The 24,194-nt window shown below is 37.5% G+C and overlaps 1 protein-coding gene across 4 annotated transcripts in view; it reads left to right on the forward strand.

Moving 5' to 3' along the window:
• Positions 1–24,194, forward strand: part of SLC25A12 (solute carrier family 25 member 12) — a 206,049-nt gene that overhangs the window by 155,952 nt on the left and 25,903 nt on the right. For all 4 annotated transcript variants that reach the window (XM_060621646.2, XM_060621648.3, XM_060621647.2 and 1 more), the window contains 8 exons: positions 1,091–1,237; positions 3,408–3,546; positions 4,191–4,284; positions 7,499–7,583; positions 14,447–14,528; positions 15,747–15,905; positions 19,000–19,052; positions 19,516–19,596. In XM_060621646.2, the coding sequence (XP_060477629.1) occupies positions 1,091–1,237; positions 3,408–3,546; positions 4,191–4,284; positions 7,499–7,583; positions 14,447–14,528; positions 15,747–15,905; positions 19,000–19,052; positions 19,516–19,596 (840 nt within the window). The remainder of the gene's footprint in view (positions 1–1,090; positions 1,238–3,407; positions 3,547–4,190; positions 4,285–7,498; positions 7,584–14,446; positions 14,529–15,746; positions 15,906–18,999; positions 19,053–19,515; positions 19,597–24,194) is intronic.

Raw genomic sequence — 24,194 nt, forward strand, 5'->3', positions numbered from 1 at the left:
TTTGGATTATGTCATAGGTCCTCAGTGCAGAAATGCTCCACTTTGCACTTTTGTATAGTATTCAGCATGTTACTGGCACGTTTTATTGTTTTTATTGATATCATTTATGACAAAATGTGACTGCTGAATAATTCAAAAGTTCAGCGATCTTCTGGATTATTTTACAGTTGATGAGTAACTGCTGCCCAAGCCAGACAGTGATAGCTGAACACTAGTTATCAGTTTGTTATTTATAACTTTCATGTTAGAATTACTAATTATTGCTCTTACCAGTCAGTAGACTTTCTCACTAAGTTCATGTTTTAAAAATTGTTTGAAAAATGGTGTCTTAATTCATTGAGAGAGAAAAAGAGACCCTTTAATTACAGTATTACATTGAAATACTGGAAATGAATCTAAACTTTTTTAAGTTTGCTCATTTGAGAGAGAGAGAGTGCAAGTGGGCAAGGGGCAGAGAGAGAGAGAGAATCCCAAGCAGGCTCTGCGCTGTTAGTGCAGAGACTGACACACGGCTCAGTCCCACAAACCGTGAGATCATGACCTGAGCCGAAAGCAAGAGTCTGACGTTTAACTGACTGAACCGCCCAGGTACCCCAAATCTAAACTTTTATTTCAAAACGTACCCTTGGGAGACACTGGCAGCACAGAGCCTGCCTGAGATTCTCTCTCTTCCTTTCTCTCTCTCTGTGCCTCCTGCTTGCCATCCCCCCGCCCCCCCCCAAATAAACTTAAAAAAAAAAAGGTACCCTTGGATAAGAATGCCTTCAAACAAGAAAGAATACATTTTAAAAGCTGAATTAAAACACTAAGAACGGTTCAGTGTTGAAAACTTTTCAAGTGCATTAAGGTTTTTTTCCTCCTCCTCTTTATTGTCATGCTATGATTCATTCTTCCCGAGGAGTACTGTGTAGTACATTTTCAGGAAAACGTGCTTTTTAAAAGAAATTAAAAGTTTTGTTGTAAATTCAGAGCTGTGCAGTGTTCATTTCTGTAGTAAGTGCATGCAAGGGAAGAATGTCCTCCTTTTTCAAAACATGCAGTTGGGATGTGCTTTAACCAATCTACTGTTCTATTTCTAACTTCCCTCTAGGAGCTGCAGCTGGAACATGCAAGACAAGCCTTTGCACTGAAAGACAAAAGCAAAAGTGGCATGATTTCTGGTCTGGATTTCAGTGACATCATGGTTACCATTCGGTCCCACATGCTCACTCCCTTTGTGGAGGAGAATTTAGTTTCAGTAAGTAGAAAGCAAGTACTTCAATTTTCTCTTTCCTTAACATTTTTGAACCATTGGGTCCTGGCTCGCCTCCTTGGACACACCCGACTGTCAACTATTCTAACTTAATGTTTGGTTGGTAGAAGGTAAACAGGTATGTGTAAGGGAGGTGGGAGTGCTGTGATGGTGAATAGTCTTTCCCGGATCAAGTTTTTTTCAGAGCCACCATCGTGCTCTCCTATATTTCTAAATTGTTTATTTCCATTTACAGAGTCCAGTGAAAGAAAACAAGGGAGTTTGTAGACAGGGGTGTGCAATTACTTTTCCCAGTGGGCAGGGCAGTACTTCGCCCAGACACTGCTGCCTTCACCTTGGCCTTTTTCCATCCCACCAGGCTCCCAAAGCCTTGCTATAAAGATGGCTCCTTCCTTTGTTGCCTGCAGGGTGCTGTTTGCTAGAGGAATCATCACTGGCCTCTACACTGTTTTAATAACCATGGCCGTGGCAGAAGGTATGGAGGAAATATGTGGGCATCAGCCAATGTGGCTCCCTCCTCTCTCTGCCCCTTCACCTGTGCATTCAGTCTGCATGGACCAGACGGTTTTTTTGTTCTGTCAAACTGCTAATCTCTATAAAGTAATCATCTGGACCAATAGCAAACTGATGTCATTCACTTCCTCACAAAGAGTGCTGAAACTTTCCTCACTTACCAGTTCTCTTGTTCGTGCATTGTACTTATGTATAAGTTTTTGATTGCTGCTTGTTTTATATGGAGGGAAGCCAGTGAGTGCTTTTGTTGTTTCAGCTGAAGATCATTATCCCTGATTTAGACCGGGGTAGAAAGATCAACTTCTGTTCTTTTTCTTCAGTGAATTTGAACATGGAGCATGTCACTTTGTCCTACACATTTCACCTCCTTGACACCCATCTCCCACTCCCTGAACCCTTACCTCATACCCTAGCCAAAAAATGAGAGAAGGACAGAAAGAAAGGGAGAGAAGGAGGAAAGGGTGGGGGGGGGGGGGAGGGGAGAAAGGAAAGAAAATCCTACAGAGGGGGACTCTCATTGCCTTGGAATGAGGGGACCCATTTAATCTTTTCCAATTGGGTTACATAGACCTATTATAGCTTCAACTTACCAAATGCCATTTCAGTCCCTGAAGGAATGTATTAAATAATTTGAGTTCTCCTTTTGGGTCACTGGCATCCAAATTCAAGCTAATACAAATATCATCTATATTTGGGTTAAGGCATGTATGTGAGGGATGGGTACATTTGCCCATCATTACCTACACTATTCTTAGTAGACCTTTGTGATTAAGGTCACACTGGTATTTCCATAAGTATTTCTTTGAGTTTTTATTAGAGAATGTTTTTAATCATATGGGTTCCTCTGACTCCTGGCTTAGAAATTAGGCTTTTGCAAACTATGAAAAATGTTCTCTTTTGAGTTTATATCCAAGGGGTGGGCAGAGGGAGAACTTACCTCTTCACCCTGCAGAGGTAATGAAGGCCAGATTGCCCCCCACCCCCATCACTCCCCAGGCACAAGAGAGCCTCTTTTGCACTGTTCCACTAAAGATGTAATTTATAGTGAATAAATCCTCCCTAGATTTTCTCTACATTTTTTGGAGTTTTTGGTAGTTGTACCTTTCGTGATGCAGATTCAGACTGTTAAATATCTTAATTATAGTAGTGGTCTTAAAAAAAAGAAAACAATTAGGAAAACTGATATAGTGAAATAGTTTTAAAATAGAAAGTTACCACTGGTTTTTGTGTATGAAAAAAAAGCAAGTTTAAAAAATACTCTGTATTGTACATTGATGTTTGAATTATCCTAGACTAGCAAGAGTTCATAGTTGAGGATCTTGAAAATCCTGTTTAAATAACCATTATTTTTGATCTGTGATAATTGTATTTGTTGTTTCTGACCTTATAGGTAGATGAACCGTGAAGTCCAACTTCCAGATGTTGCTTTCTTCCTTAAAACCTAAATTACATAGACCTCCCTGAGGGCGTGAAATGCACTGAGTGTTTCAGTAGGATACTTTCTTTGTATTTATGGACTGGTTGTTAATCACTTTAATAATGAAGACTACTTGGGATCTTCTTTGAGAAAAGTGTAGTGTCCTTAAACGTGTTTTATTTGTTTTTGCTTACTGTTTAAACTTTTCCTGTTGTCGTTTCCTAGGCAGCTGGAGGCAGCATCTCACACCAGGTTAGCTTCTCCTACTTCAATGCATTTAACTCCTTACTGAATAACATGGAGCTTGTTCGTAAGATATATAGCACTTTAGCTGGCACAAGGAAAGATGTCGAAGTCACAAAGGGTAAGATTTCAAAACTGTGTGTTGATTGGAATGTGCATTTTCACTTTTCTTTATCTAGGGCATGAAGCTGACCTAAGTTTACCACTCTGAAGCCAGATCTAGAGAGTGTGTTACGGTGTGCGTATGCTTCACTTGGGCGGTAGTGGTCTTCAAAAATCCAGGTGCATTTAATGGGGTGCTGGGGTCAGGAATAAAAAAGCAGCTCTGACAGTTTTGAAAAGAACCTTGGTCCAGTCTGTCAAACCGGCTAGTGGCAGTGTGGCCGAAACTTGTTTGTGCTAGGAGGGAGTTGTGGCAGAAAGATGGGCAAGCCTCCTCTTTTTGCTGTGTTGTAGTAGGGTGTTTTCGTTGATTGGAGAATAGCACGTCTTTTATCTTGTGACTCTGGAGACGAAAGCAAATAAGAGAGAGGATTCTAAAGAGATTGTTTTATCTTTGAAATAAATTTGTTTTTGCTGATTCCTTGTGTTAACATTTTATCTTTTGCCGGCTTTCAAACTTCCATAGTGGAACTTAGGTATTTAAATTCAGTTTTAGATTTTTAAAATAATTCTAAAATGCCTTTAGCTTTCAGAGGATAGTTGGTTAAACTAGAAGCATGTTAAGAATGTTTTAAGATTTTCAATTCTTTCTTTTTCTTCTAGAGGAGTTTGCCCAGAGTGCCATACGCTATGGACAAGTCACTCCACTAGAAATTGATATCCTCTACCAACTTGCAGACTTATATAATGCTACAGGGTAACTATTCCAATAATTCTTCATGATATTTATTATAGGACAGTTTCTGTAACATGTGAAGCAGGGGTATGCTTTCAGTTCATTTTACGGTAGTTAATTCAGTCTACAAATTCCAAGAAAGAGAGAGAGGCCAAATGAAAAACGGGAGGAGGGAGAGACAGACGAAGACAGACGTTTAGGTTGGGGGGATGAATGAAGGGAAAGGGAGAGAGAGCAGAGGGGAAAAGAGCAAGGAGGAGAAGAGAAAAGGAGGGAAGAGAGGGAGAGAGGGAGGTAAAAGAAGAGAGTAAGAGCTCATGGGACTTGTGAGAGGGAGATAGGGGACAGAAGACACACGAGAGTGAGGGGGAGTGAGAAGAGAGAAATGGGGAAAAGTTGATTTCATCTGGACTCAATTAAATGTAAGAGATTTGTGAAAATTTGCCTACATTTATAAAGTAAACTGCAGTACATGTCCAGGTGTCTTATAATCTTTTTGGTTCATTCACAAATGGTCATTTTTACAGAACAGTATGTATCATTTTGTGTTGGAAGGTATCATTTCTTGAAATACGTTCGTGACGTTGTCATTATGGTTATCATCATAGTCAAGCTCAGATATTTTATGCCTCCATTCTATTTTTTAAAAATTTTTTAATGTTTATTTTGAGAGAGAGAGAGCACGTGCATGTGAGTGGGGGAAGGGCAGAGAAGGAGAGAGAGAGAATCCTAAGCAAGCTCTGCACTGGTAGTGCACTATGAGTGCAGAGCCCAACTCAGGACTCCCATCTCATGAACCGTGAGATCATAACCTGAGATGAAATCAGTAGTCAGATGCTTATGTGACTGAGCCACCCAGGGACCCCTAATGCCTCCACTCTATAGACTAAAATAACCAAAGCACATTGAGAGTTTTTGATTTGTGAAGTTCTTTTGTAAATCCGAAAGAAAAACCTTCATCTCTGGGCAGGATTTGTGGGATGCGGGACTTACGCTCTTATATTAGGTTGCAAGATTTTTTTAAGTGTAGGAATATCTGAAAAATGGTTTTTGTTTTTGTTTTTAATATGAAATTTATTGTCAAATTGGTTTCCATACAACACCCAGTGCTTATCCCAAAAGGTGCCCTCCTCAATACCCATCACCCACCCTGCCCTCCCTCCCACCCCCCATCAACCCTCAGTTTATTCTCAGTTTTTAAGAGTCTCTTATGTTTTGGCTCCCTCCCTCTCTAACCTCTTTTTTTTTTCCTCCTTCCCCTCCCCCATGGTCTTCTGTTAAGTTTCTCAGGATCCATATAAGAGTGAAAACATATGGTATCTGTCTTTCTCTGTATGACTTAATTTCACTTAGCATAACACTCTCCAGTTCCATCCACGTTGCTACAAAAGGCCATATTTATTCTTTCTCATTGCCACGTAATATTCCATTGTGTATATAAACAAAAAAATGGGTTTTAACCCTAGAGCTGAGGACTATTAGAATCTGGGTATATATGGGTGATTTATTGCCTTTATGCTACATAATGAATTATTGGTCTGGAGATGATACTAAAAATGCCATCCAGTCTTTGGTGATTGACATGAAACATCAGGCCATGTCTCCTTCATCTAGAATTCACATTTTTATTTATTTATTTTTATTTATTTTTATTTATTTTTTAATTTTTTTTTTAACGTTTATTTATTTTTGAGACAGAGAGAGACAGAGCATGAACAGGGGAGGGGCAGAGAGAGAGGGAGACACAGAATCGGAAGCAGGCTCCAGGCTCTGAGCCATTAGCCCAGAGCCCGACGCGGGGCTCGAACTCACGGACCGTGAGATCGTGACCTGAGCTGAAGTCGGATGCTTAACCGACTGAGCCACCCAGGCGCCCCAGAATTCACATTTTTAGCAGAGGTTCTGTGCCACCTTTATAAGATAATAAATGGTTTCAAAAAATGCTTTTCAAAACTAGATCTGAAGTGATCTACCTGGTTCATGGAATGTACTTATTTTTAAGTAAATTTTTTGGAAACAGTAGTGCAGGGTTCAAAACTCAGAGCTTAAAAGAGCATGCTGTAAAAAAGTATCTCTTCTATCCTTGTGCCTTTCCTTAAAGGCAACCAGTATTCATCAGTTTTGTATTTGTCCTTCTCAAGATACTTTGTACCTATGCATTAAATATGTACCCTAAAGGAATACACTTAGTATGTATGAACTGTCAATGTCTATACTTTACTTCTAACAAGGATTAGTTCTTTACTTTTAGTATCTACCATTGGAGTATTATTAAATTTGTGTAGTACATATTATTTTTCTGAGATCTTTTGCTTTTTGTTGTGGGATCCTGGGTTTGGAGATTTTTTTCTCACTAAGATGATCTGAGTGAATAGAGAAATACTACTTTATTTTACTATTATGTTTATTTTAGAGCATGAGCAGGGGAGAGGGGCAGAGGAAGAGAGAGAGAGAGAGAGGGAGAGAGGGAGGGAGGGAGGGAGAGAGAGAGGGAGAGAGAGAGAGAGAGAAAGAATCTTAAGCAGGTTCCATGCTCAGCACCAAGCCCGACACAGGGGCTCCATCCCACAACCCTGGGATCATGACCTGAGCTGAAATCAAGAGTCAGATGCTCAACTGACTGAGCCACCCAGGCGCCCCAAGAAATATTACTTTTAAAGCATTGTTCTTGGGGTGCCTGGTGGCTCAGTCAGCTAAGCATCCGACTTAAGTTCAGGTCATGATCTTGAGGTCCATGGGTTTGAGCCGTGAGTCAGGCTCTATGCTGACAGCTCAGAGCCTGGAGCCTGCTTTGGATTCTGTGTCTCCCTTTCTTTCTGCCCCCCCACCCCCCCCACTCACACTCTGTCTTTCTCTCAAAAAATGAATAAACATTAAAAAAAATTTTTTTTAAAGCATGCTTCTTGGGGCACCTGGGTGGCTCAGTCATTTAAGCCTCTGATTTTGGCTCAGGTCATGATCTTTTGGTTCGTGGGTTCAAGCTCTGCACTGGGCACTGTGCTGTCAGCTGGGAGTCTGGAGCCTGCCTTGGATTCTGTGTCTCCCTCTCTCCCTCTGCCCCTCCCCTGCTCATGCTCTGTCTCTCTCTCTGTCTCTCAAAAATGAATAAAAAGGTTAAAAAAATAAAAAAGCCTAGTTCTTTTCCCGTCTTCTTTTTTTCTGAAGAAATATGATCTTGGTATGAGGAGTTTGTTGGTGTCTAACAGTTTTTTCTTTCCCATATTTTTGCCTGAAGGCGCTTGACTTTGGCAGATATTGAGAGAATAGCTCCGTTGGCTGAGGGAGCCTTACCTTACAACCTGGCAGAACTTCAGAGACAGGTAGGAGGAGTCTCATAAATAGAATCACCTTCAAAAATGCTGAAATAGTATGTACATGACAGCCTAAAGTTCCTGAATGCTATGAAAATTAAAAACTGTCCAGAAAAAGTCTCTACTTAGCTCAAAGATTACAACTGTTATTCCCACCCTCATGGACTATTTTTATGGGGACCTAAATTTATGTTTGTGGTTTTTTCTTTATTAAGATAAGGGAAATAAGAGTGCAGACATACACGGGCTTGACTCCTCCCTAGAACTAGCAGTCTTCCTTTCACTTGTGTGGTGACACTTAAAGATTAGTGTTAAGTTCACTTTGAAAAATTAGACTGATATTTATGGGGCTTTAAAAATACAAAACATTCTTCTAATGAAGTACATCTTTCACTGAGATCATGCTTTATAGATTACAATAATAACACAGGAAAACTATGTAAGTAATGAGCCAGAAAGACAACCTTGAATATTACTACATTTTTTAAATAAAATATTAGCATTTTTTCTTAAAGGATGATTTAAACAATAGCTTCTGAGTCCCGTAAAGTTAATACAGTCCCATTTCTGATTACAAAAATACTACCTCAGTGGGAAAATAAACCCCATGATATTACATGGAAGGGTACAATGGCACAGTTATTTTTCTTTTCTTTTTAAGTCTTGTTTTAAATTGAAACTTTCACTTCTGTGGCACTTGGAGGAGGCCCCAGTTGTAGTTATGGTCACATGGCTTTGTGTGTGGGGTGAGACTTAGGAGGGCTCCTCCCTGTCACCCGGTATTTCCCTGCTGTCATAGACAGTGCTTGTGTCCCACATGATTCCTGAGGAGACTTGTGCCGTATGAGACATTGAAAGGGTGTGGGGAGATAGGGAAGAAGACAGGAAAAAAAGGAGAGAGAGAAAACAGGAAATGGGCACGCCACAGAAAGAGCCCAAGTCTGTTTTTTCTTCATTGCTGCCACATAGGTGAATAGCCACATGTGCTAGTAAAAGATCAAGGCATGTTAAGTGTGGTTCACTTTGGGAAATTTTGGTAGGAAATTTTTCTTCTACTTGTGCTCCATGAAATGATGTTTCTGCTTCTAAAGCTAATTAGGATTTCTAGTTCTACTTTTCATAATAAATAGGAATGTTTGTAGTCAGGTAAGTAGATTGAAAATGGAAAATTTTGCTTTTATATCTACATTTTATGTTAATACTTTGTTTGGAGTATAACAAAGCTTTCTGCAGATTAAGATATATCTGTAACTCCTTACAATTTAGCTTCTTTAGTAGCAAAGAATTCTTACCTGCTACCATCAAAGTTTACTTCCACTGTACGTTCTCAGGTCCTTAAAAAATAGATGGATTTTGGGGCGCCTGGGTGGCTCAGTCAGTTAAACGTCCAACTTCAACTCAGGTCACGATCTCGCGGTCTGTGAGTCCGAGCCCCGCGTTGGGCCCTCAGAGCCTGGAGCCTGCTTCCGATTCTGTGTCTCCCTCTCTCTTTGCCCCTCCCCAGTTCATGCTCTGTCTCTCTCTGTCTCAAAAATAAATAAACGTTAAAAAATTAAAAAAAAAAAAAGATGGATTTATTCCAATTCATTGATTTATAATAAATTTAATAAAATTGTTAAATGGTTGAGATATTGAAATATTTAAAGAGCTTAGTGAATTTAATTTTACATTTTATGGTATACATTTATGAAAATTTGCTCTAGAAATTTGAATAAGTTGCATTTCAAAAGATATTTTTCAGTATTATGTGTCTATAAATAGCTTATAACATTACTATATTTCCTATGCTGTACTTTTCATCTCTGTGACGGATTTAGTTTATAACTGGACGTTTATACCTCTTAATCCCCTTTATTTTGCATTTCCCCCCCCCCCCGCCCTACACATTCCCTCTGGCAACCTCTGGCAACCATTATTTACAACAGCCAAGATATGGAAGTAACCCAAGTGTCCACCAGTAGATGAATGGATGAGAAAGATGTGGCACACACACACACACACACACACACACGAATATTACTCATCCATAAAAAAGAATGAGATCTTGCCAATTGTGACACCTTGGATGGACCTAGAGGGTATTAATGCTAAGTGAAATAGGTCCAAGAAAGACAAGTATCATCTGATTTTACTTACATGTGGTATCAAAAAAACAAAACGAACACAAAACCCACCAACTCTTAAATCTTGTTTTGTAAGGCCAAGAATATTGAATTCAAATTCAGGTGTGATTTACTGGCAAAAGAATTTTGTTAATTTATTTTCCCTAACCTTATTTTTCCAATCATACATCTCAGTAAGTATTAAAATCTAGCTCTTTTCTCCCCCACCTCGTATAGTCAGTATAAAAATCTTCAGCTTTTCCTTTTCTTCTCTCCATTAATAGTATGCTGTTTTGAAGAGGTAGCTCTCTTCATTGGATTGACATACTACCTGAAGTAGTGTGGTTTGGGCACGTAGCTTGACTTGTGGCATGATCTTGCTCTAGGTCATTCTCATTTATAGATTGAGGTATGTTCAACAACAAAAGCAGAAGAACTTTCTGCTACCCAAATGAGGTCTCAAGTCATTTCCTATCATACACATGTGCTTAGGGAACAGGTTAAAAATCAGTTAAGATTCTCAACTCTTATTTTGCTTTGAAAACCCCTTAATTAATCTTGTTAAATATCACCTTCATGATCATAATCATAACTTAAGGGAAAGTGCCTTTTCCTTTGGCCCATTTGCTCACGGTAGGCGATCTTCCTAGTGTTGAGTATTTTCTTTCAGTCTAAATGCTAAAAATTCAGTACACAGTCATTAACAGGCATGACAGCTACAGTAGCGTTCTACTTATGAATATTCATGAAGTGAAATCCATAGCATTAATTACATTAATTTACATACCTGAATACAAGTGAACCATAAGTTACAGTGATAGCTAAGCTTGAGAAAAACTTACTGACCATATTGTATTTAAAAAAATAAATAAATGCTATTGAATAAGGGCAGAGGCCAAAAGGCATTTGCATATTTGGGTGTTTATAGTTAGAGATGTTTTTAGCTAAGAATTCAAACACACTGTAATCCTTCAGTTTTCATAGGATTTTGTAGGGCTTATAAACATTAAAAAATTAGTTTTTAAGTGCTTATTTAATTTTGAGAGAGAGAGCAACAGAACACAAGCGAGGGAAGGGCAAAGAGAGAGGGAGACAGAATCCAAAGTAGGCTCCAGGCTCTGAGCTGTCAGCACAGAGCCTGACATGGGACTCAAACTCAAAAACCGTGAGATCATGACCTGAGCTGAAATTGGCTGCTTCACTGACTGATCCATAAACATTTTGTAAAGGAAGAGAGAGGGTAAAGAAAATATATGTGATGAACACAGGAGAGGCTTTTTATATTAATAAAAAATAGTGGTAATTTCATTCTTTTTTGGGATCATAGCCCTTATTTGAGTTTTAGTTCAACATATTTTTTTGAAAGGAGACATGATTGAAAATAATAAATCTATGAGAACGAGGCCTGTTTTCACCCAGTTTTGTAATTGAGAAATTCCATTTTGGGATAAAGTTTTATGTGCATGTTTTTAGAAGTTAAAAATATTTTTGCTGTCCAAGAAACAGACTCTTATCTTGACCTTGAAGACACACACTGTGTTTTCCACTGTGCTATCTTTGAAACAGAGTATTAGAAGTAACTGGTTAGCCTTGCTTTTGTTCAATCAACGTTTAAAAAACTAACTGAACATAGTCAATATAATACATTGAAGTGATATCAAAAAGATTTTTGGTTTAGTAAATGAAAATAAAATTTTTTGAAAATTATTTTATACCATCTCATTCTTTTCGTTTTTTAATGTTTATTTATTTTTGAGAGAGACCGAGCATGAGTGGGGGAGGGGCAGAGAGAGAGGGAGACACAGAAACCTGAAGTAGGTTCCAGTCTCCAAGCTGTCAGCACAGAGTCCCACGCGGGGCTTGAACTCACAAACTGCAAGATCATGACCTGAGCTGGAGTTGGACACTTAACTGACTGAGCTACCCAGGCACCTCTGATCTCATTCTTTTATAATTTTTACTTTTGTAGATGTTTATAATGCAATCGCTTCTTGCCCTTTTGGCTAAGATCAAGTGTACAATGCATATTATGTGTAATTTAATAAAACCTATTAACTTAGATTTATATAGATATTAGTACGATGGATCACGTATATAATTTATAAATGAAATCATAATCTTTGGTTGGCAGGAGTATTCAGTCATAAACGGTTGTTGAAACTATTTACTTAATGTTGGAGAATGCAGTGGGGTGACTAGGGCCGCGGGTCTGCTTATTCCCCATCTCACTATGAGACCTTTATTGTCACTTGTCCTGTCCTTAGTATGGCCATCTTACCTTTAAATGCACAGTGGACTGACTGAGAAATTAGTACTTTGTGGTCTCACTGTGGGTTAGACCATCCTGATGGTCTCAAAGGGAGTTTATTTACAGAAGATTGAAAAACATTGGGCTCCCCCGATGGCTGCATTAGAGCACAGGTCTTGAGTGCTGCTTGGTAAAGTACTTTCACCCTTTGGGAGATAGTAAATCTCTAAACAGTCTAAAATTAGTGTTGTTATTGTAGTGATAAAGAGAATAAAAAGTAATTGTCTTTTTGGATGGCCCATTTATTTGCTCTTCTATGAATGAATCAAAATTATGCTTATATTAAGGTTTTGTTAAAATATCCTACTCTTTCCCTTATTTGATTTCAAATATAAATATCAGTTTCTATTTATTGCTCACTTTTGTTACAGTACATAAATTAAACACAATGGATGGCAATGCAGTTGTCTGGGCTAACTTGGTAGGAAAAAATGTATTTCCTACAAGATCATGATAATGTACTACTCTGTAATTTTCCACCGTTTTCATGATGGTTTCTTCCACATGCTAAATTCAGTTTTGTACATAATAGGTATATACTTTCACGCAATGGATTATAATAAAGTTAGTATATTGTGATAGTTGAGCTTTATAAAATATGTACTGATATTTGAAATAATGGTGTTTTACCAATTTTTTTTGCCAAGGGTTTTCTCTGGGTTTCATTTTGACTTTTCATCATACATTACTTATTTTCCTTTTTACTATAGAATTTGTTGAACCACAGCACTGGCAAGCATAATGAGCTCTTTTTTTTTTTTTTTTTTCTTTTTTAAGCATAATGAGCTTTTAAAAGATCTCTGCCTACAGAGATCACAATCATACATTAAATATTTAGGTATCACATGCTTTGGTTAAAAACTGAAAAGATGTGTACTGTGATTCAAGATTTACAAAACAACCAAATAAAACCTTTCTATAGGCTGCTTCTCAAATTATTTATAAATATCCAGGTTTGTCATATTTATCTTGATTAATTGAGCTTTGAAGAGATTGTACAGATGAAAGCAAGTCAGAGTAGACTAGCTTTTTTTCTTTCTTTTAGATTTTAGGCATGGATTCCCTCTCCATTAAATTATTCTAATGAGCGTATCTAAGCTTTTTATTATGCAGGTTTTTAAAAAAAGCTCATTCCAAGTTAATATTTTTCAAGTTTTCTTTATGATAAACCAAATATTTTATTCTTTCATTTCAAACTGTTTATGCAGCATAACTGCTGTTTTCATAAAGAAGATATTAAAGAACAAGACTGGCAGACTAGTATAGACAAATTATTTTAGATCCTTTGTGTTGTGGGTTACCTATGAAATAACATTCTGAGTCACAATAGGGTTTTTTCCTTTGCATTGTTATCATCATAAATCCTATGTTGTAACTATAAATGTGGGTAGCTAGGATAGTTTTCAGCCTAACTACATAGCAGAATGATTTAAAGCCTTTAAAAAATAGTAAGCTCCAGGCCCCAGAGACTTATTTTTTAAAGTCTTTCTTTGGATAGGTATAGCCGGAGAATACATAGGTCTAGGAAAGAAAATGCTCAGTAACATGGTTCAGAAATATGTGGTTAACTAGTGATAAACCTCAGTGGTGAGCTTATAAAGCCAGAAGTAAGGGGGCCAAGGCTCTGAACTCTTAAAACTGTAGTTATTAAAGTTTTTCACTTTAGTCCCAAAGAGAAGCATTTGACTTTGCTTCACCTACATATACATAACAATCCTAGTTGTGTGACTGCTCCAGCCTTAAGAAAAGAGAGAGGCGATAGGCGGCTAAACCAAATCCTACCAGGGGCTGTTGGTGAAAGAAGTAATGGCCGTGAGACATGGGAAGATAGCACCAACCGGTGCATTAGATCTTGATGCAGTAATTGATGGACCTAGGAATCTGATGACTTTCAGTCATTAGAGAAGGTGTTTTTTGTCATCAGTATTCTCTGATTTAGGAATCACGATAGTTTTTGTACCTTTTAGAAATATATTTTTTTAATGTTTACTTTTGAGAGAGAGCCAGTGAGAGCAGGGAAGCGGCAGAGAGAGGGAGACAGAGGATACAAAGCAGGCTCCACGCTGACAGCAGCAAGCCCGATGCGAGGCTCAAACTCATGAACTGTGAGATCATGACCTTAGATGAAGTTGGATGCTTAACTGATTGAGCCACCCAGGTGCCCCCATTTTTGAAATATTTTAAAATTTTAAGTTAACTAAAGTAAATAAGGGGGAAAGATTTTATACTCAAGACATTTATTTACCCGAAAGATTCACTTCTCTGGAATGATAGTGTATTCTCCAAGATTAGAGAAATCAGGTATTAATAGACTTATTAAAAAACGGGGCGAGAAGAAGGCAACTGTGTCTCTTAGGCTAATCGAGGTATCTGTGTTAAAATCGTAAAGTAGCTGAATTGTAGCCTTTTTTATTTGCCATATACTTTTCCGAGTGTCTTTACCTATTTTTTCCTCCCTGCAGCAATTGCACGGTTTAGGCAGGCCGATCTGGCTCCAGATTGCCGAGTCTGCTTATAGATTCACTCTGGGCTCAGTTGCTGGAGGTGAGTGACGTGTCTGTGTGCTGTTTCAAGCTTGTGTTAATGCAGTACTATCTCACTAGACCGAGACAGGTCAGCAGAGGTGCAGTTTCTAGTTCTGCGGGTCATAACTACAGAGCTTTCTGCAGTGTCCTTTATTTCTACCTGTGATGAGAGGATTGTCGCAGCACAGCTGTGGCCCCTCTGGCTCCAGTGTGTCTTGAGGACAAAAGTGAAAGTCTGCATGCGTGCTGCACTCGCCTTAATTATCCTGTTAAGACAGTATGAAGAAATGGAATAATGGTGTTGGGGGTGAGGCAGGTGTACAAATCCCAGAACCTTACAAAACAAAACAGCCTCCTAAAGTGATTGATTCACTGTAGGTTTTCTACTTGTATTTTTTTTTCCTCTCCCTCTTTACTGGCTAAAGAATTATCTAGACTTGTAGTTCATATTTGCTAAAATGAAGCCCTAGTCCCTGCTCCTAGGCAACGAGAGACTTTTTTTTTTTCTTACATCTTTCCATATAAAATGTGTAGAATCTGAAGTAGCTTTGTTGAGAAGATCCTAGGAGGTGTGATTAAAATGCTTATGATTTTTCAAAACAAGCCTGAACTGATGAAACTATTGTTTTTTCCTTTTCAGTTTTAGAAGTTGCAGAACATGTTTTGGTTTTCAACAGTTGAAAAATAACACTCCACTTCATTTTATAATTTTTCCAGTGTCAGAAATTCTAAAGCCTGGCATTAAAAAAAGCCAAAAAACACAAATTCTGTACAAAGGGATAGGGTCATGTTGAGATGTGGTTCCAATATTATGGTCATAACTAAGAGTAATTTACCAAAATGCTTTAATAAACTAAGTTTTAAAATTATAGCTACCTGTTTCTACACATATGGTTATTTTAAAGGGTAAATGGTATAATATTTAGGCATTGAATGGAAAGTATAAAGAAATATATAATAGTTTCATGTTGTGGAAATCAAGTCTTGATGACTTAACGTTGGTAATGACTTGAAAATGCACGCAGTTGTTCTCTGAAGCAGCTGTATTTATGGGTCCCAAATGCTAGCCTGTTATCCTTCAGCAGTGTATGGAAGAAGGAAGAATAACATACAGTCTCTTTTGTGAGAATAGATACTGTGTTTTGTTTTCTAGTCCTTTGAGATGAGATTTGTTGTCCTTAAAGAGCCTCCATTTAATTGCGCTCTCTTCTAAGGGTAAAACTTGTTTTCTTTGTAGCTGTGGGAGCCACTGCAGTATATCCTATAGATCTGGTGAAGACCCGCATGCAAAACCAGCGTGGCACTGGCTCTGTTGTTGGGGAGCTGATGTACAAAAACAGCTTTGACTGTTTTAAGAAAGTCTTGCGTTATGAGGGCTTCTTTGGACTCTACCGGGGTGAGTAACTATATCTTAGCTGCTGAAGTTAGTGGTTTTATCTCAGCAGCAGCAGATTTTAACACCTTGATTATGAAAAAAGTGTGTTGTCCAGTCAGAGTAGAGATGTTTCTCTCTTTTAATTTTCTTGTTGCTTGTTTCCCTTTTTACATTCTTGCTGGTAACTAGCAGTATGTGTGTAGACAAGGCCTTTATTTCTTCCTGACGTGTGTATTTCATGGAATCCAAATTCTGTTGCCACTGTGCTCTGACAAACTCAGGCACATGTCTGCAAGTGGAGTACAGGATGACAGCTAAGAAACAGAGAGCTGCTTTTCTCAAAGAGTTGGAGAAAAGAGATATGCCTCTGCTCTGTGAAATAGAAGCCAGGCAGTTAGCTGAAAGTGAGTTTACCCTCTATGCACTTGTTTCAATTGAAAGAGATATCAAATGTGTTTGTCTCTTCCAAGGAGACCATTCACAAGTCTTTTTTTCCAGTGAGTCATCTGAAGTTAGAAAAAAAAAAAAAAATGAATAAAAGAAAACGCTTGGCTTCATGTCTCATTCTGTCTCCTTTCCTCCCCTTAGCTCAGAGGCACTGTGAGTAAAAGCAGAGAGATTTTCTTTTGCAGAGAATGTTACCACCAAGTCTAGGCTGAGCACAGTGCTGTCAGCATCAGAGGCAACAACCCCCTTGTAGAATTCTCCCCACCCCCATCGGCTTTGTAGGAACTTGTTCTCTTTGGAGAGGGAATGACTTTCATGTACATGTTTTCACATTAGAATTTAGGGTTTCCTTTGGGAGGGAGATTAATTTTTTAATCCCTTTGGGCGCCACTTGGAATTCTTTGAAAATATTCTCCACATGCTCAAGTCCAGAGCATTTTTGTAATTTACTGTACTTATTTGTTTGCACACACAGTCTCATTAATCCCTAGCTCACTCTGAGTTCTGTTGAACTGTTTGGCCTAGAACCTCTTCCTTGGAAAGAGAGACTGGACCTGAACAAAGCTTATGCTCATGTACAGGAGGAAAAAACACCTCTGGTTAGCATTATTTGCAGATATTCAAGTGAAAAATGTATCTCTGATACAGTTAAAGGAGAGGGTCATGAGGATGTTCATTATTGGCATTTTATATAGAATAAGAAAAGAGAGTGGTTTTGAAATCAAAGTAGGCTTAAATACCCTGCTCCTAAGAATGAATGTAGTTAATTTTACTCAAATATTCAGAACTCTAACCTCCCTGAATTCCAGCTGTATCACATGTATTCCACAGGAGGAAGGTGTGTGTTGTCCAGAATGCAGATCTCTGCCTGGGAATGCTTATTTTAAGCTGTCCTAAACCCTGCATATCTAGATTATATTTAATGAGGAATTTAATGAGGGTTGAGTGGTGCTAAGGGTTTTGGTTTTTTTTTTTCCTTTGTCATCTCCAATCTTTCTTTGTTGAAAAATGACCTTTCTTCCTCCTTGGTTTACTTTTTCTCTATCAGAAGTAACCTAGATATATACTGCACAGTTTAACCTTCTCAATGGATGGATGCTTACAGAAAATTTCATTTGGGAGAGATGTCATGTTAATGAAATGAGTCCAATATAGCAAGTTTAGGGATGGGGGAGAGGTGGAGGGATTGTTAGCTTTATCCAGGATGTGAGCTGATAAAATCAGTTCTTTAAATGAGAGACTCTTGTATTAGGGAGAAGATTGTAGGAGTCCTGTATGTGAACACTATGATTATTGAGATTGTCATATATGGCTTAGAACTGGTCCATTATTCTGTCAGATGATTGACAAAATTGTTGACAGATTAGCCTAAATTTCTTTGCAGGCAACAGTGATAAAATGACATAAATCAGTACTTTATTAAAATTCCATGAGCCTTATTGAGGCAAGTTGTAAAACAAATACACATGCTGACATGGTTGTAGGGAAGTTAGATTAAAAGTAATAGGGCCTCATAATCATGAAGGTTAGAAAGTTAAGACTGCCATCTGCTGATTTATTCTTTTAAATCAGTCTGCTACCCATTAAAGGTGTGTGCAGATTTGTGTTTGTCATTGATAATTCAGTTTGACTGACAGTAGCCTATATGTATGATTACTTGCTGGCTCTCAACTCTTAGAAAATCACTCAGCAGTATCCTCAAAGTAGGCTTAAGATCAGCAGTGAGTGTGCAAACACATACATAACTCCCCCTTGGCTGGGTGATTTAAAGGATATAGAATGTTTATTGTTAGCATCTTTAAAAAATGTATGCAAAAAATGTATGCCAACAATTTGAGTAATCTGTGTGCTTTACAAAGCTGAGCCTTATGAATATCTACAGATGTTGAATTGTTTATATATTTTTTTCTTTTGCAGTTTGCAGCCAGCCTGGGAAATTTAACTTTCTAAGAATAATGATTTCCTTTGTTTTAAGAAGATTCTTTTGAAATGTCTTAAGTTTGACATACATTAGTAAATAAGAATGTAGCAGGCATATGTTTTTGTTTGTAAAAGATATCCATTAAATGATACTTAAAACTGCATTTTTCTTTGCAGTTTTGGCTTCCTTTAAAATAAATGGTACTGAATTCTGGTTTTCTCTATAAAGAGAAAATTATGCAAGTTGGTGTTCTGTAATAACCAAACCACTATATGCTATTATATAGGTAGTAGCATTTGTGGCAAAATCTGGGTCTTTTCAACACCAGGCTTTGCAGAGGTTTTCCAAGCATACAACATTGGCTTCTTTAAAGTGCCTGTCTATGTTTGTATATTGTTGGTTGTAAAGGGAGGGGATTTGGTTACATTGTTATTGGCAATGTTCAGGAGTAGAGAAGATCCATGGTCTCCATTCCTTGCTCACATACTTTTTGAGAGGTGTTAGATAATTAGGCTTTAAAGGAAGCATGCTTAAGAAAAGGATTTATAGCCTCAAGAAAGCATAACATTATATTTGACATCAGTATTGTATACATGTACAGAGTTTTTAGGATAGTCCGTTTTTCCATATTTTAATGAAAGCCCTAAAATGTTTGATGCATTAATAATATGGAAACCATTGCTTGTTGGGCTTGTATGTTCATGTTTAGTACATTCATATCGTTAATGCTTCTTTCTGTTTACATAGGTCTGATACCACAGCTTATAGGGGTTGCTCCAGAAAAGGCCATTAAACTGACTGTAAGTATCTTTCTCTTTGAATTTATGTCTTTTGTTCAGATTATCATTAAGCCAAAAATTAATGGTGCTGCTGCTGAGACTGGCACACTATCAAGACATTTGTAAAACTTTAAACTTTTATGTAGACATTTAATAATTTTTTAAAAGTTTATTTATTTACATTGAGAGAGAAAGAGAGAGAGAGAGAACCAGCAGGGGAGGGGCAGAGAGAGAGGGGGACAGAGGATCTGAAGTGGGCTGTGTGTAGACAGCAGAGAGCCTGATGCAGGGCTTGAACTTTCAAACCGAGATCATGACCAGAGCTGAAGCCAAACACTTAACCAGCTGAGCCACCCAGGCGCCCGATGTGATAATTTTTAATTTTATCATGAGACAAATATTTTGATGACTTGGAAAATGAATAACATGCCATTAGAGGAAATGGTTGAGAATTCTAGTTAACCGATGTTGTCTTTCTGATTAGGTTAATGATTTTGTCCGGGACAAATTTACCAGAAGAGATGGCTCCATTCCACTTTTAGCAGAAATTCTTGCTGGAGGTTGTGTAAGTATTAATACTGGGCATCTCTCATGACAAGTATGTTCCTTTAACCTTTTTTGCACATTAGATATAATATCTGAGTGACATTCCTTCCGAACTCAAGGGTTTCTAAGATTTTCTCAGTGATAATAAGGAATGCTTTTTAATTTCATGATCTAACTGATCTGCATGATCTAACTGATTTTAAGTGCAGAAAAGAGGTAGTATTTTTGTCAGCTCTAACTCTTAGAAGCTCCTGACATTATGTTCCATACTTTGTAAAGTTCTGATTCTGATTCTTAAATATTATAGAAAATAGAGTAGTGGATAGAGTTCCCATACATTTATATTGTCTGGAAGTTTAAGTGTGAGATGACTGATTAATTGAGCTCTTATATTTCAGGTGTAGGACTGAGTAAACTATTGTGGTATAATTATAATTTTCCTTCTTTAGGGACCAGAGGTTATAGCAAACAACTGTAATTATGTTAAGGCTATTACATTTCTGAATGCAGAGTTTCAGATTATATTTAATTAGAGCACAAAGGTTTCTATCTTTAAAATGTGAGTATAACATTGGATTTAGACCAATTCTCTAATCTAAGTTTGTAGCTCAACTAATTTTATTTGTGGTGTTCATTTCAAATTTGTTAATACACAATTTAAGACTTATTTAGTCCGTTTTGTCCCTGAAGCCCTTAATAATTTCCAGTTGAATTGGCTGACAATCCTGGCTAAACCCTCCTCAGTTGCTAGTGGAACTTGAGGTGATAAGGTCAGTGACCTTTGCAGCTTTTAATTCAGAGAAGATGCCCTGAGGGTCAGAGAGAGGGGCTGCTCTGGATTCTTCTTGATGAGATTTGTCAGCCTGGTACATACCTGGGTCCTCACCTTTGGGCAATTGAAGTTCCTATTGAAGAGGTGACTTGGGCTCTTTGTGTGTGTGTGTGTGTGTGTGTGTGTGTGTGTACATATGTACATATGTATGTATGTCCATTTGTGTGTATGCTTGTACACATGCCCACCCAAGTACATTCTCAGGAAGAAAACTCACCTCTTTGGCTGACTTTCTTTTTTCATGAAGGACAAATAACAAACATAGAATAAGACCTTTGTTTAAGCAGATCACAAAAAATATAGTTTCTCTTCTCCCTTTACCCTAATTAGATGCTGTAATTATTTCTTTTCTCATGAGAGAATGTTTGCAAATCATAAATATTCTTTTTCTCAGTTGTTTTAGTTTTAGTTTGGTTAAGAAATTTCCTAACTTAGTTTTGCAACTGCTCATGCGTACCCTTGCCAGAAATATCCTGAGTCATGCTCTTTCTGTCCCATGTAGCTAATTATTTGTTTCCATTTGTAATACCCAGAGGTTTTTGCCCATGAAACTGACCTGTTCCAATGTCTGACATGTGACCTAGGTGGTTAAACCGTAATCAGATATTTGGTTCCTTTGTTTTTCCTACCATGGACCCTGTTTCTAGGTTTGAACTTTGGGAATTTCTATTGAAGTCTGGGGTGCCTTGAGGGTTGTGCTGACACTCTAAATTTCTTCTTTCATCGTGACTTCTTTCTGAGAGCTTTGATGGATTGTCTAGTTGGAAATTGACAGCATGAAAAATAGACAGGTTGGGTTGTAGGCAGAACGATGAGGTTGTCCACAGTTCTTCATCTCAAACATTTTTTGCTGCCCTCTTTTTTCTAAATTTCTTCTTCATTCAAGGAGGACAGAAAATGTGTAATTACTGAGTTTGTATTGATGAATTCAATTACACTACAGTGTAAATGATTGTTAAAGCATAATCTGCCAGTTCTCCCAAAGGTCTATGTATTTCAACAGAGAATAAGGCCTTAAACGAAATGAGTGAGTCTCTGTGTAAAGAATATCAGCCACTGTGGAATACAGGAATTCTCTCTTTCCCGAACGAAACGTGATAGACAGCCACCAGATAAACACTGAGAAGAGTGGTTACCCATGCGCCTGATTGTGAGAACCCTCACCATCCTGGCTAGTGGTGGTGATCTAATGTGCAGTGTCCCTGTGGGTATTTGGCTGAATGCTGTCAGTGCCACCAGCTAAGAACAGTGCTCATGTTTTTCCAAAAATCACTCAGTTTTAAAGACCTACCTTGTGTTAACCTAATGCAAAACATGTTAGCCTAATGCAGATTATTTCAGAGGAAATGGTTCAAACTGAGCAGTCATTATTGGTTTTATAGGTTTTTTCCCCAGCAGAAAGATCATCTAGGACTTGGGCTTTGAGTTGCCTATATATAATGGAGAGAAATTCTGCTATGAAAATGACTGTTGCCCTCTAGGAAAAATGGTGTTCATTGACTAGATAATGAATTGACCAAGAAATAAAAATACCTGGTCCTTAGACCTTATTTTTTGTTGTTTGTTTTGTTTTATGACCTATTTTTTAAAAATATGGTATTTGATACATGCCAAAGAATACATACTATATAAATCTAAAGAGTAATAATAAAATGAGCATCTATAAGCCTGTCACCCAACTAAAATATTACTATAATTGACACTGGTTTTTGCTTCTAATGTAGCTCTAATATGCTAAGATTGCTAATGAGCAAGCAGTAGGGACTTTTCCTATCTGAACATTTTATAGGCGTTAACTATCTCATTATCATTCCCACCTGGAGGTGAAGAAAAGAAACCTAAGTGAGATCCAGTACTTAGTAAATGGTAAAGTTAGGATTCAAACCACTTTTTTTTCAAATCCGTATTTATTCATATTTGGTATATTTCCATTTATTCATTCTTCCATTTATTCATTCTGATTCAAAACCAGCCATCAAGGCTGAGAAGGATTTAGCTTCTTTTTTCCTGTGAAGAAAACCAGACTTAGGATATGTTTACGTCTCATAGAAAAAGGGTAGTTGCTGATCATTCTCACCAGATAAAACTTAATCTTAAGTCTAATCATATTCTGTGGCAATTTGAAGGTAGAATTTCTTATTCTGATTTGCTTCATTCCTACATATCACCAAAGAAAATACATGCTTATGATTATAATTCATCATAATAGCTGCCATTTCTTAAGCATCTCGTACTGGACTTGTACTTTATAGGCATCTTCTCATTATTATTCTTAGCTTGAATTGAAGAAACTAAAAACTCAGTGAAATGTAGCAATATTTGGTGTTTGTTTCTGTTTATTCATTTTTTATTTATTCTCTCATTCATTGAATGCCTGCTGTGTTTCAAGAATATTTTTAAAGCAACAGCTTTATTAAGATATAATTCTCATACCCTACAATTCCCCCGCTTTAACGTGTACCACTCAGCAGTTTTTAGTATATCCAAGGAGTTGTGTAGCTATCACCAAAGTCAATTGTAGAACATTTTTATCACCCCAAAAAGGAACGTGGTCCCCTCTAGCTGTCGCCCATCAGTCTTTCCTCTTTGCCTCTGCCAAGTCTTGGGCAGCTGTTAATAAGCTTTCCATCTCTACAGATTCACCAGTTCTGGACATTTCATGTAAATGGAATGAAAAACGTGTGGCTTTTTGTGTCTGGCTTTTTAAAATTCAGCATAATGTTTTCAAGGTTCATCCATGTTGTAGCATGGATCAATGCCTCAGGTCTTATTGCTGAATAGTGTTCTATTATGTAGATATGTCACATTTTGTTTATTGATTCATCAGTTGTTGATCATTTGGGTTGTTTCCACTTTTTGGCTATTATGAATAATGCTGCTCTGAACATTAATGTAAAAAGTTTTCTGCGGACATGCGTCATCACTTCTCTTGGGTATATACCCAGGAAGTGGAATTGGTGGGTCATATAGTAACTCTAATTTGTATTTTGAGGAATAGCCAGACTGTTTTCCAAAGTGGCTGCACAGTTATATGTTCCTACCAGCAGTGTAGGAGCTTTGAGATTTCTTGACATCCTTGTCATTGATTTATACCATCCTAGTGGGTATGAATGTTACCTTGTTGTGATCTAATGACTGACAGTGTTGAGCATCTTTTTAAGAATGTATTGGCATTTATATATCTTCTTTGGAGAAATGTCTCTTCAGAACCTTTGCCTGTTTTTAAATTGGGTTGTTTTTTTATTATTAAGTGATAAGAGTTCTTCGTATATTTAGAATCCCTTACCAGACATGTGATTTCTAGTATTTTTCACTTTCTTGACTGTCCTCTGGAGAATTGGACTTTGATTCTAATGAAGTCCAATTTAATTATATTTTGTTGCTTGTGCTTTTGGTGTAATGTCTAAGAAATTATTGCCTAATCCAAGATCACATAGATTAATACCCATTTTCTGCTAAGAATTTTATAGTTTTAGCTTTTACATTTAGGTCTTTGATCTTTCACACAAATTGTTAACCTTAATTTTTTAGGGTCTTTTGCCCTGAGCATAGAGATTATTAAATGACAGTTTTATTTTTCATTGTTAACATTTTGGTATATATTTCCTTCTAGTGTTCTCATACACATGCTCACCTGCATGTGTGTACACACACACACACACACACACACACACGCTTTTTAAAACCAAATGGAAGTTTTGTTGACTCTGAGTTCTTGATCGAAGATACAGGCTGCTCTTACTTTCTTTTATTTTCAAGTGTGCGTGGTGGGGAGGGACAGAGGG

The sequence above is a fragment of the Panthera onca genome, chromosome C1 (assembly GCF_046562875.1).
Source record: "Panthera onca isolate mPanOnc1 chromosome C1, mPanOnc1 haplotype 2, whole genome shotgun sequence".
NCBI classification, from domain to species: domain Eukaryota; kingdom Metazoa; phylum Chordata; class Mammalia; order Carnivora; family Felidae; genus Panthera; species Panthera onca.